This window comes from Tetrao urogallus, assembly GCF_951394365.1.
Source record: "Tetrao urogallus genome assembly, chromosome: 1".
Lineage (NCBI taxonomy): Eukaryota > Metazoa > Chordata > Aves > Galliformes > Phasianidae > Tetrao > Tetrao urogallus.
This window is the reverse complement of record NC_136813.1, coordinates 38280568-38293027: the sequence shown is the minus strand read 5'-3', so window position 1 is coordinate 38293027 and position 12460 is coordinate 38280568. Positions and strand designations below refer to the sequence as shown.

The 12460-nt window shown below is 37.4% G+C and overlaps 1 protein-coding gene across 2 annotated transcripts in view; it reads left to right on the top strand.

The window, feature by feature from the left end:
* The window catches only part of KLHL1 (kelch like family member 1), a gene marked incomplete at both ends in the record, with an annotated part of 246694 nt that overhangs the window by 100685 nt on the left and 133549 nt on the right, over positions 1-12460 (top strand). For both annotated transcript variants that reach the window (XM_079536205.1, XM_079536204.1), the window contains one exon: positions 11108-11304. In XM_079536205.1, coding sequence (XP_079392331.1) covers positions 11108-11304 — 197 coding nt within the window. The remainder of the gene's footprint in view (positions 1-11107; positions 11305-12460) is intronic.

Sequence of the window (12460 nt, the reverse complement as noted above, 5' to 3'; positions counted from 1 at the left end):
AGTTTCTTTTTACACTGTTTTTTGTTTGTTTGTTTTACATAGACGAGTTATAACTGAAGAATTTGATTTTATAAAAATATCAGTTACTGTATTATCTGAAATAAGTAAAAGGCTTTCTAAGTGTATTAACTAAATAATAATGTACTTGCGATTTGTATAATTAAAACTGTGTGTATTGTATAGGTCTATTGGAAGCACACTGTCATTTCTTACTGCTTTCTCTTAATATCAATTACGCATTCTTCAGTATCAGCATTAGCTTTTAGTTATGTTTATGTTTAGTTATTTTGAAGGCTCTTTAGTGGATGGCCTTTCAAATGTCATATCTGACTGTTAAATCTAATCACACACACAGGAGAGACAATAGGGATAGCAAGAAAGAAACTACCTTGGAGCACAGGAGCCTTTAGGTTTCCTTAAGACAGAATACAGTTTAAGCGGATATCCCAAGAAGGTTTTTTTCTTGTTTGTTTGTTTTTTTGGAAACTGCTTCCTAAATGAATAAAGGCTGCAAAGGATACTTAGCATAGTTTTGGCACATGCCTTTTATAGTCTTCAAAGATATTTCTTCACATGATCCAAAAGTTGTCACAGCCACAGGATCATTCTTCAACATGCAATTTGAATGTTTCTGCCATGGTGTGGAGGACAGCAGAGTTCAGTGTGAAACACAGGCCATTTCAATCCACTTATCCTTAGCGTCTGGAATTTCCCTCTAACAAGTTTAACTTAATAGGCGTTATTGAAGACTCAAATAAATAATTACAGATTCCTAGGTGATAATAATAGCTTGCTTGCAGTGTTATAAACTAATCCACTCTAGGAGATACTCATTGTAATGAGATCTGGATTTATCCCTGATACTGTACATATCCTGAAGATCACTGCCTCTGGTTATATGTCATACAGGGTGGTATAAATCTCTAATAAACATTTGTATATAGATCACCTGTGAAGTTATCTTTGGGAAACTAAAACTTGTCGTTAACTAATTTTTAGGAGTCATTGACAGAAAAGAGAATTGCAAATATCCAGAGCAGAATTGTTCATCAGAAAGTGGAGTTCTGGTAGTAACTTGCAAAGTCATGTTTGAGATTGTCTGTCTGTGAATGTTCTGCATTGACTACATCCAAGATCCTTTGTTCCAGCTACATTTCTTCCCAGTTCTGGAACAAATGACAATGTTCACATTTCCATATAGTGTTCCTTGTTATGTTCTTACTTAAGCATCACTAAAGCCTAAGTGCAACACCAAGGAGCATTTCTGGATGGCATAGTTAGCTATACTTTTTATATGTATAATGACAGAATCTTCCAGAGTCCCTCACTATAGTTGTAGGACTTAATTGTCATCCTCCTCCTCTGTCTCTGGATGTGACCCTGCTTGTAATTCAGTACTGTCCCACATTTAATGTCATTCAAGTTCACTTAGTTCATGTCTGTGAGAAAGATCATCATAGAATTAATGAGAGAATGATTTTCTCCTTTTTTTTCCTGCTCTAGGGGTCCTGTGTCCAGCTGGACCAGAAATCTTCCATTCCTGTAAATGAAAAATAAAGTCCTTGCTCTATATGTACACAATAAAACAAATAGAATATTCCATTAAGAAACAATATTTGCAACTGTGTATAAGGAACCAGTTGTATTCTCATTCTTTTGGCACAGCTCTTGCTTGGAAGAGAGCTCTGAACTGGATATTCATAAATCTTGAGCATTCAGAATGATTGAGCTTGTTATAGGCAGCTATAGCTAGTGACCGTGTCTCTTTGTGTTGTGGCACAGCCTGCTACTCATAAGATGTCAGAAAAAATTCAGACCATCCTTAGAGTAGCAATGAGCAGACTGCACAGAAGAGTTTGAGTGCATTGCAGTGTCATTGTTTTACAAACCTACCCTTGTTCTGTTCACAGTTAATCATTTGTGAAGAGAAAATGAACCAAGTATTGCACATTAAAACTGACTGAATAGTGAGATAGTTCCTTTCAGTCAAGTGCCATACCTCTTTTTTGTCACCTGTTGCCTGCCATGCTTCTTCCTAAGCAGACAAGTGATCAGTCAAGCTGATGTTATGTGGGCTGCCTCTTTCAAATGCTTCTTTCTGAAGTTCTTACAGTGGTGATGTGAGCTCAAGCCCATCCTCTTAAGATTACCTGACTAGCTATGAATCCAGAGTTCTGAAGGAAAGGAAAAACTGCAGGAAAATCACAATGGTATTTTGTGAAAGATCTCTCACCTTTCATGTATTTATCTGCACCTGTCCCTCAGCTGTAAAATATACCTTCATTCCCTTTCCATTCTGTGTCCATCACACAATCATTGTGCTAAAATGTACCTACAGAACGTAATGATACTATAAAATTCACTTCTCCCAGCAATGGAATCCAGCTCAAAGCAAAGCAGGCCATATGAAGTACTCAAGCAAAAATCTTCTGTTGACAGCTGATGCTACCATCTCTGTTAGCTTTTGTTCTTTAAATGTGTATTTGAACTGCTTTGTGTTGCCATGGCAGAAGCTGCCAAATCATTGCCTGAAAAGCTGAAAATCTTACTCTGGTAGAGGTGAGTATTCCTGCGTCTGAGCCAGCTTGAGACAGGTGGAGGATAAAATACTGCACCTTCAAATCAAATATGCTAGCTGAACCTTGTTGCCCTTGATACCTTTCTTCTTTTTTTTTTTCTTTTTTTTTTTTTTTTTTTTTTTTCCTTTCCTTTCCAGAGCTCAGTGCTTGATTATGGTTAGTGTAACAGAGAGTTTATATCTCATGGAGATATAGATATGAAAAGATATTAACTGTGTATTGTGTGGTTTTGTTTGTAGGAAAATGAACAGTAGACCATTTGGGATACTTCTGGAAAGGTGTGCAATAGACTGGAAGCCAGGTGTTGTGCAGTTCTGTTCATACCTCTTCCAGGAAGTGCCTCATGGAATGAAATATACCTGCTGTATATAGGAAGAATATATATAGGAACAATTTTATTTTTTTTTCTTCCTTCCTTCCCCCCTTTTTGTGTGACACAATGAGCAGGATTTACAGCCTTAAAACAAACTTAAGTACTGAAGTTCACTGCCTAAAGAGAGATGAAATAAACTAAGTCTATCTGAAGTTAGCTTTTGGGAATAATTCTTGAAATACCCTAACAGGGGACTAACATCCCTTGTTACGCCATAAATTGTGCTACGGCTACATGTCCTACCTCTGGTGGCTCAAGCATTGTGGCCTGAGTCACCTGAGGAGTCTTCTTTTTTCTACTAGGAACTATAAAATCTTCCAAGTTCCATGTTGTCATTGGTAATCTGTCAATAACTCTTACCCTTTTTTGTTTTTTTGGGGGTAATTTTGAAATTTTTGGTTGTCCTTCAACTGTTTCCATAGCTGAATGAGGACATGATTGGGCTGGCAATCAATTTTCACAAATTGAACCCCAGCCCAGATTAAGTAATTAAACATTTTAAGGGAGGATACCCATATGGATCCCTATTATGGAGTTCGTACAGTTGGTCTCCTAGTTTTATGTACTGGAAGAACTTCTGCCTCTTCCAATGTTCAAATATTGCACCTGGTCCGCAGGCACTGTCTTCCCCACATCAGCTACCAGCTGGGCAGCCTGCTGGACCACTGACTCTGAGGTTACTACAGGGTTCAATACAGACACTAGAGTCCCATACAGATGGGAAGGGACCTGCTGCAGGATCAGGTCTCCCGTACTTGCTGAGAATCTTACTATACCTGGGCTTTCAAATGTATCCTCATATATCTCCTCTTTTATACCCAGTTCACAAATGTAATTGGAGGACCCTGTTGTAACGGCATATCTGATTTATTAGGCCAGACCATACGGCATGCTGCCATCAACCAATCTATTATGGAATGGTTTTCATTGATGTGTTGGACGCCAGTGTATAGCCTTTGCCTAAGGGCAGGGTGCACAGTCATAGTTGCCAATTTAGAGATTTCTGGCCCACTGACCACAACACTTTCCACCCCTGAATCCCATAATCTTAATAGCCAAGTTGGCACATCTTCTCTAGGCTTTTCTTGGAACTGTTGTACTAGGTCCATTAATTCTGTTGCCATATATGGATGGGCAGTCACACGTAAATGAGTTTGGGCCGGAGGACACTGATCAGGGGCACCCCTGCTGGTCTATCTTGATTTTTCTGTTGTTTTTTTTTTTGACTTCTTATAGGACGGATCTCCAAGGGATCCATTGCAAGCAGAGCATCAATATCTGATTTAGAAGTTTCATTTTCTGGATCAACCAGGTCCATTGATTCAGGAACCTGGTTATTATCTATTGAAATGTTATGGACCTGCCCTACTGGAAAATTGAGGGTTGTTTTCTTTCCCTGTCAGAATTTGGAGTTCTTGCTCTGATTTTTCTATGTAGTCTTACAATAACCAATTTTCATTTTCTAAGGTAATGGCTCTCATGTTGCCCTGATTTAAAGCATTTAGCAATGGCTATGCCACCGTAGAAGCAGCTAGCTGTCATTCTTTTGTAACCATATCTTTACTTAATCCATGAAAATAGTCTTCCATGCAGAATAAGGAAATACTTCCCGTTAACACACAAGGGACCCCACTTTTCAATTATGGGTGCCAATTCATAATAAGGGGATCCCAGAAATCCTGAGACCTGTCCAGGGATTGTTTTGTCTAGGGGGGTAATGTTCTCCTCCCTGACCCATTTATAGATATTCCAAAGAAAAGACATTTTATTTATTTATTTATTTATTTATAGCATATTTGGCCTGCCTGGCTCACCAAGTGTACAGTCAACAAATATGCAGAGTAGTGTGGTTAAGTTGGTATTTTACAGACCACATAACTAGAATGATTATCATGGTGTAAAGGGATAACAAAAAATAAATGAAAATGCTCACCCATATCTTAGGCTCACAGAAAAACTCCAAAGGGAGGAATCTCCAGAAAGAAATCTAGCGGCAGTCAGCCGTTAAATGGGGGCCAAGGAGAGGTGGAGCCAGGCTCCACCCCTTCCAGTCACACAGGTGAATTACCTTCACCTGTGCTCCCATGGCTGACTCAGTGCTTGCCTCAGGTGATCAATCAGAGGTTCAGGCCATGATTCAACAGTTCCCATACATAAAAGAAACAAAACCAAAAACAACAAAAAAAGTGTTGACTGAATTTTCACTGATGCAAAATGCAGAACTGTAAGGAAGTAAACACAAAATAACATAGAATGCCCGTCTTCCTCCCTTGCAGCTGATGACTGTGGTCTGCAAATAATAGTTAATAGAAATAGAAAAGTTAGATCAGGAAAAGCCTCTGCAAAAACAAAATACTGTCTCTCATTATTTCTATTCTGGAAACAACCTCACCTTTATAAAAGATATAGGAGATGATACAGTGTAGAATGTACATTTTAAGACATGGGCCAAAATCAAAACATTATTATACACTTCAGAAAACAGTGGAGATTAATGTTCTACTAGAGGGAGATTACTTCTTATTGCATACTCCCTTGACTGCTCTTCATGGATGCATATAATTGATTACTGCACATTATATCAATGCCAAGAATTGACAGTGACAGAGCATATGAAAATCAGAATTGGAACCAAAGAGTGTTGAAAAAGGTGCAAAGCATTTCCAGGCATTTTATAATCTTATCCCTAATGATTCCATGACTCCATCATTGTGTACTTGGGAGCAGATGGACTGAATTTATATCATCCAACATAAATAACAACAGTGACTCAGCAAGTCGAATGAAAATGATTGATAGCACGAAATAGCCACTCCTAAGGATCAAGTAATCTCCTTGCAAAGTGGATGACTAAAACAGAGCAGATGAATACTGCTCTAAAACCTCATGTTTCTCTCAATTGACTATAAAATTAAATCTAAAAAATTTAGCTCTGACAGCTACTGGGCTGATGAGATTTAGTAAAATTAATTCTAAGAAATGTCAAAAAGGTCCATAATAGCAATGTGAAGTGTAGCATATTTTTCATAACCTCTTTTTTCACTGGAATTTGATCCTGTTGCAAAAAAAGCACCTTCCTTTTGTAACTATAATTGAAAGCAATTTATCTACTGTTTGAAATCTCAGTAAGTACTATCTTTATGCCATTTTCTGATTTTGCGTAAAAAAAATCTATGGACCTAATAATATAGGCCTTACCAAGACTGGACATCATGGTTAACTGATGGAAATAATGATATTCATAAACTTCAAAAATGCAACAAAACTGACGAAGTCACATGAAAGTGAAAGGTTAAAATAAAAACACTTAGAAGAATTAGTTCTACCCTTTGTTTCATATTCCTTGACGTTTCCCATGCCGTCTTCTGTATATCTTTACTCACAGGGTGTCTGAATGCATGAATGGATCAATGTACAGATTCATTATTGTAGAATCATAGAATCATAAAATGGATTGGGTTGGAAGGGATCTTTAAGATCACCTAGTTCCAGCCCCCTGCTGTAGGCAGGGACACCTCCCACTAGACCCGATTGCTCAAAGTCCCATCCTGCTTTGCAGCGTCTGAGGCACGGACTCAGATGTGAACGGTCCGTTTCGTTTATTACAGGTTCTCACATCCACTATATACAATCTCAAGTTTTCTCTTCCAACTTCCTCTCCCCTCTTCCCCTTCCTCCCACTTTACATGTCAACAAAACATTCCACAAACAAACACTAATTAACTGTACCTGCAAGCGCTTATCCAATCAGTCATGAGTCACTCCTTGCCAGTGTGCCAGAATGCTTCCAGGGAGGGGACATCCATGACCTGACTGAGTAACCTGTTCCAGTGTCTCACCACTCTCACAGTAAATAATTTCTCCCTAATATCCAATCTAAATCTACCCTCCCTCTTAAAAACATTTCTCCTTGTCCTGTTGCTATCTGCCCTTATAAAAAGTCCTTCCCCAGCTTTCCTGAAAACTAAATTACTGTGTACATGAAATAAAATGATATTACCATATGTTATGGATCTAGAGTAGAATTTTTTGCTCATATACAGAGCAAGTGAGCAGTACATACAGCTTGATTCCACCATATTCCTATTGGCACATATTCATCACTAGCTCTGGAAGTCTGAATCTGTGGCTAACACGCTAACCTTATTGGTAGCTTTATCAAGTATAGCTGTTGATGGATCCTTCTTCCCTTGTCTAAAGAAGGTGTCACGATCACAGGATTTGATCATCCCACTTTGAGACTTCAAGTACCCGCTGTTCTACAATGCAAGCGAGCTGATTGGTGACATCAGGATTGGAGGCTTCCTGGGCAATGGACTTGATGGTTGGACTGTTCCATAGATGAGAAACTGGTGGCAAGGTAGTTAAAGGGTGGTGATGGCAGTGTCTGTGTGGAATCTGCTGACAAGTCCCTCAGGAGTCAGTACTGGGACTGATGCTTTTTATTATCTCTTACCAACGATATGGACAGTAGGATCAAGTGCACCCTCAGCAAGGTCGTGGATTACATGAAGCTGTGTGGTATGGTCAACATGTCTGAGGGACAGGATGCCATCCAGAGAGACCTAGACAGGCTTGAGCAGTGGGTCCAGGTAAACTTCATGAGGTTCATCAAATCCAAGTACAGGATCTTGCACCTGAGTTGTGGCAACTCCTGCTATTAGGACAAGCTGAAGGATATAAGGACAGACAACAGCCCTGCCAAAAAGGTCTTGAGGGTACTGGTGGATAACAAGCTGGGCACAAGCCAGCAATGTGCCCTCTTAGCCCAGAAAGCCAAGCTTGGGCTGCATCAAAAGAAGCGTGATCAGCAGGTTAACAGAAGTGATCTTGCACCTCTGCTAGGTGCTGGTGAGACTTAACCTGGAGCGATGTCCAAATGTGTAGTCCTCAGAATAGGAAAAACATAGACTTGTTGGATGTTTTCCAACATCCAGAGGTGGATAACAAAAATGATCCATGGAACAGAACACCTCTCCTGCAAGGACAGACTGGAAGAGCTGGGGCTGTTTAGCCTGGAGAGGAGAAGGGAAGGCTCAGGGAGACCTAATAGTAGCCTTTCAGTATCTAAACAGAGACTATAAAAAAGAAAGGGACAGACTCCTTGGGGGGGAGGGGGTTCTGTGGTCGTAGTACAAGGTGAAATGATTTCAAACTATAATAGGGGAGGTTTAGATTGGATGTAAGGAAGAACCTTTTTTTTTTTTTTTTTTTTAAAACAGTAAGGGTGGTGAGGCATGGGATCATGTTGTCTAAAGGGGTGGCAGATACTCTGTCCTTGGAGATATTCAAGATCAGGCTGGACCATGCTCTGAGTAACCTGATGTAGCTGTGGATGTTCATTGCAGGGGAGTTGCACTAGATGACCTTTAAGGCTTCCTGTCAACTCAAGAAATTCTATGATTCTGTTCTCTGTTTCATATTAACAAGATGTTCAAAATTTCCCTATCCGTGAAATTAGTTGTGAAAATGTAGCCTAAGGAGTAGAAGAAAAAAAAAGATTTAGCCAAAGATTAAAAAACATCAGGAAAAATTATATGGTATCTCTGCTTCAAATTTAATAGTGAGGTAAAATTATATTCTAAATATAAGCATTTTAATTTCTGCATAAACAAATGCAGATAAAATTTGTCACAAGTTGAACTTCAATATGGAATAATTATAATGCATTAAAGTTCTTATGATTGTTTTTTTCTTCTTATTTTCATACTAATTAAAATAACACAAAATGGGATTTTAAGCTAATTTGTTCTGCTCATGCTCAAGTAGTAGTAGCTACTTATTCCATAGAAGTATGAGGGGGAGGTGAACTGATGTAGCAGTAATACTAATACACCCTCGTATAGCCTATTTTTTTTTATTAGTTGCTTGAATATTCTGTCAATATGAAACTGTCTGAAGAGTTCATGTACTAAGACACTTAACTGCTGGTTTTCTTTTTTTCCTCCAAACTCTGACCATGCTAAACCACTTAATACTACATGAGACCTCACACAGAAACATCATACTGTCCTTCTAAGAAAGTGAATACATTTGTTACCAAACTTGTGAAGGTGCCTTAATGCTTAAAGGCAAAGATAAGCAAGACATAGTGAAAATCATAATGGATTTGGTACGTGCTGCATGTCATTGAAGTTAATGCTTTGTACAGTAGGATCCTGGAGAGATCTGTCTTTTTATCATGTTTACTTTTTCTTTAGCTGAGTGTGATTTTCTAGCTTTTGTCCAAGAAATATTAAGTGGTACATTGGTGTTTCAGAATTTGGTTTACAATTTATCAACTTGCAATATATTCATATACCTGTGTATCCCAGAAAACATTATATATTTCCTCTCTCGATATGCAAGGCAGGAACTTTTGCACATCCTTCCACAAAATATCCTTCAAAATAGCTATGTTGATTACATATAGAAACATGTATTTTATGAAATAAATTATGATTACTATTAACAACCTTATTTTAATCCTGTTAGTACTGAAGTTTTATTTACACTTAACAGAAAATATTTCCAATTTGAAAGTAAAGAGATTGACAGAGCTTCAGCTTTGAAACAGCTTCAGCTGTTTTGTTTAAGTTCTTCTCTCAATGCTACGTTTAGTGATAAGAAGCCTAAATGTGATAGAATTACCTTTCTTTAAAAGGGTGATGATTCTTTCAATCCTTATTTCTTTCTGTAAATTGTGTGTTGGTCCAGTGATTACCTGCAGTCATGCAACAGATCTGAGAGGGTCAATGATAAATATATGGGTTATCAGAATGTCAGCTGCTTACTGTGTCTTCTGACCATCTTGTATAAATCTGGGGGAACAGGACAGCAGTGGTAAGAAGAAGTCAGATAACAAAGAGAAACTTGCATGATGCTACTAGACAGCTTTACAGTTTCCATCTTATATTGAAAGTTTCATGTGACACAAAAGATGGAAAAAAGGTAAAATATTCAGTATTACGGCTATTTTATTGTTTTGGTATTACAATATAAAGTGGCTTTTCTGTGGCATTGTGTGGTGAAGTAGAGGACTTTTTGAGTCTTCAATCCCATGTGATAAACTATTAAGATGTGTAGATTTCTCTTCATGCGACAACAAACATTTATATGAAGAAAAGTGTGAGTTTATCTAACAGCTGGTCTATATTACTTTCAACAGAAAGACCAATCTAATCTCAATCCTTTTACAGTCTAAAATGATATTCCAAGCACAGCAAAATGAAACCAGAAGTGGTAGTTTCTTAATATTTATATTACACTTTCACATTTTTGTATCGTTTTATTTTCCTGTACTCCAACTTATCCCTGTGATACATAATTTATAGATACTAAATTATTTGGAGTCAATGGTGATATTAGTGTAAGATATTATAAAAGAGACTTTGTTAAAAAAATGCAGGTTTGTGGGCTCTCTTATTGAAAAGGATGGTTCTTTGAATTCGTATCATTTTATTTCACCTTTTATTAAAAAGCTTATCAGCAGGTGGTTTTTTTTTAAAACTTTGTATAATGTAACAATTAAAGGAAGATTGCTGCTATTGTGTATTCGTAGGTGCTCTTTTAGCAAGCATGAAGTCTTGTAGGAGAACTATAGGCTATGAGAGGAGTGATGCGTATTATTTACATAAAATTTACCCCAAAGTCACATTACAAATAAAACCAGGAAGTCTGAAAACTCTAAGAACCACTGAATATACTTATATTTTTGTAGTGATGCTTTGATAATCAACTGTTTAGTGCTTTGCAAGGAGGTAAATGGCTCTGAGTTTTGCTCTGTACCAAAGACAATGCAAGTTTAATTGCCAACTTTAATGCAAATAAATAAATGAATAAATAAAACACAGTCTAGTTGATAGTTACATATGTACTTAGATTTTAATCTCATTATAGAAACCAAAGCAGTGTTACCAAGCCTTCTCTTATTTATGTTCCAGCCTTCATCTGTAAGACTCCTATATAGCTGAATTAATGTTTACACATCTGAAATACTCAGTTAATTGAGATGTCCAGTCAGAGAATAATCCTCTCTGCTTGTTTTTTTCTGAAGAATTATATATATAGAGCTAGAATTATTTATAAAGAGATCTTTTAATGTTTCATGGAGTTTTGCTTTTAAAAAAAAAAAAAAAAAAACAAGAATGCATATGTTATCAATTCTTTTTCTCAGGCTGCCTAGAATTGAAAGAGGACACTATTGAAAATCTTCTAGCAGCTGCCTGCCTCCTCCAGCTCCCACAAGTAGTAGAGGTTTGCTGCCATTTTCTAATGAAGCTTTTGCACCCATCCAACTGTTTGGGAATACGAGCTTTTGCTGATGCGCAGGGATGCACAGAACTTATGAAGGTGGCTCACAACTACACTATGGTAAGGCAGTATTAGAATATCTAAATTGTGATCATGTGAATCTTTTTATCTTCTCTGTACACTTATCTGTAAGTAAAAATATCTTGCTAATTTTGGGCTTGAAGTTCTTCTGCACTTGCCTCATACTTTGTTTTACAAGTGGCCCCTTTGAAACCCCTCTCAACTGTCTTTTAATTATGAGAACTTGCTTTCTGTAATGAGTGCATTATATATTGAGACAGAAAAGCATATGACTTAATTAAGTTTGTAGTCATATACAGTTGATAACAGTAAGTAGTGCCTGTAAGTCACTTTAAAAAAAAAAAAAAATCACTGTTCCTTTTGTTTTAGTTTAGGGAAGATTTGCAATATCAAGTTACTTTTTTTTCCTCACCCAGTCTGCCTCCTTTTATTATTTTTTGCAGTAGCTTAAGATAGACTTGAACACAGAATTGTACGAACAGAAGTTCAGTATGAATTTTGTCTGACAATATTTTAATTTTTTTTCAGTTACACCTAGTAGAACTTGTAAGACATAAAAATTAATCAGAATCAATGGAGCAAAAAAATGTTACTTATTCAGCAAGTAAATTATATCCATAGCCATTTAATTCTGCATCATTTGTCAAAATTAAAAAAACATCTGACTCATGAATTAAGCTTACATAAAGAATAGATTACCTATCATTTCTGAGAAATAATGGCCCCTTAAGGTCTATACTGAAATTATTATTAAAGTAACGCAGCAGATTTTAGCAAGTCTTCTTCACTTGCCCAGCAGTTACATCTTTATTTTGCTTAACTAACACCACATTATAGTTCATGGGTGTACAATCAATAAATATACAGATGATATAGTACATCCAAAAACTTGGCTTGTGTAGTTATTATACCAGAGCAGAAAAGAAAGATACTCACCCTATCCTGGGCTCACTTACAAAACTCTAGCACAGCAGATCTCCAGAAGAGATACATTCTTCCTGCTAGTCAGCACTCAAATGGGTCTAGGAGAGGTGGAGCCAGGCTCCACCCCTTCCAGCAGCACAGGTGAATTGCCTTCACCTGTGCTCCTGTGGCTGAGTCATTGCTCGCCTCAGGTGATCAATCAGAGGTTCAGGCTGTGATTCAGCAGTTCCCATACAATGGGTTTAACTGTCTTTTTTCTTCTCAGTACATT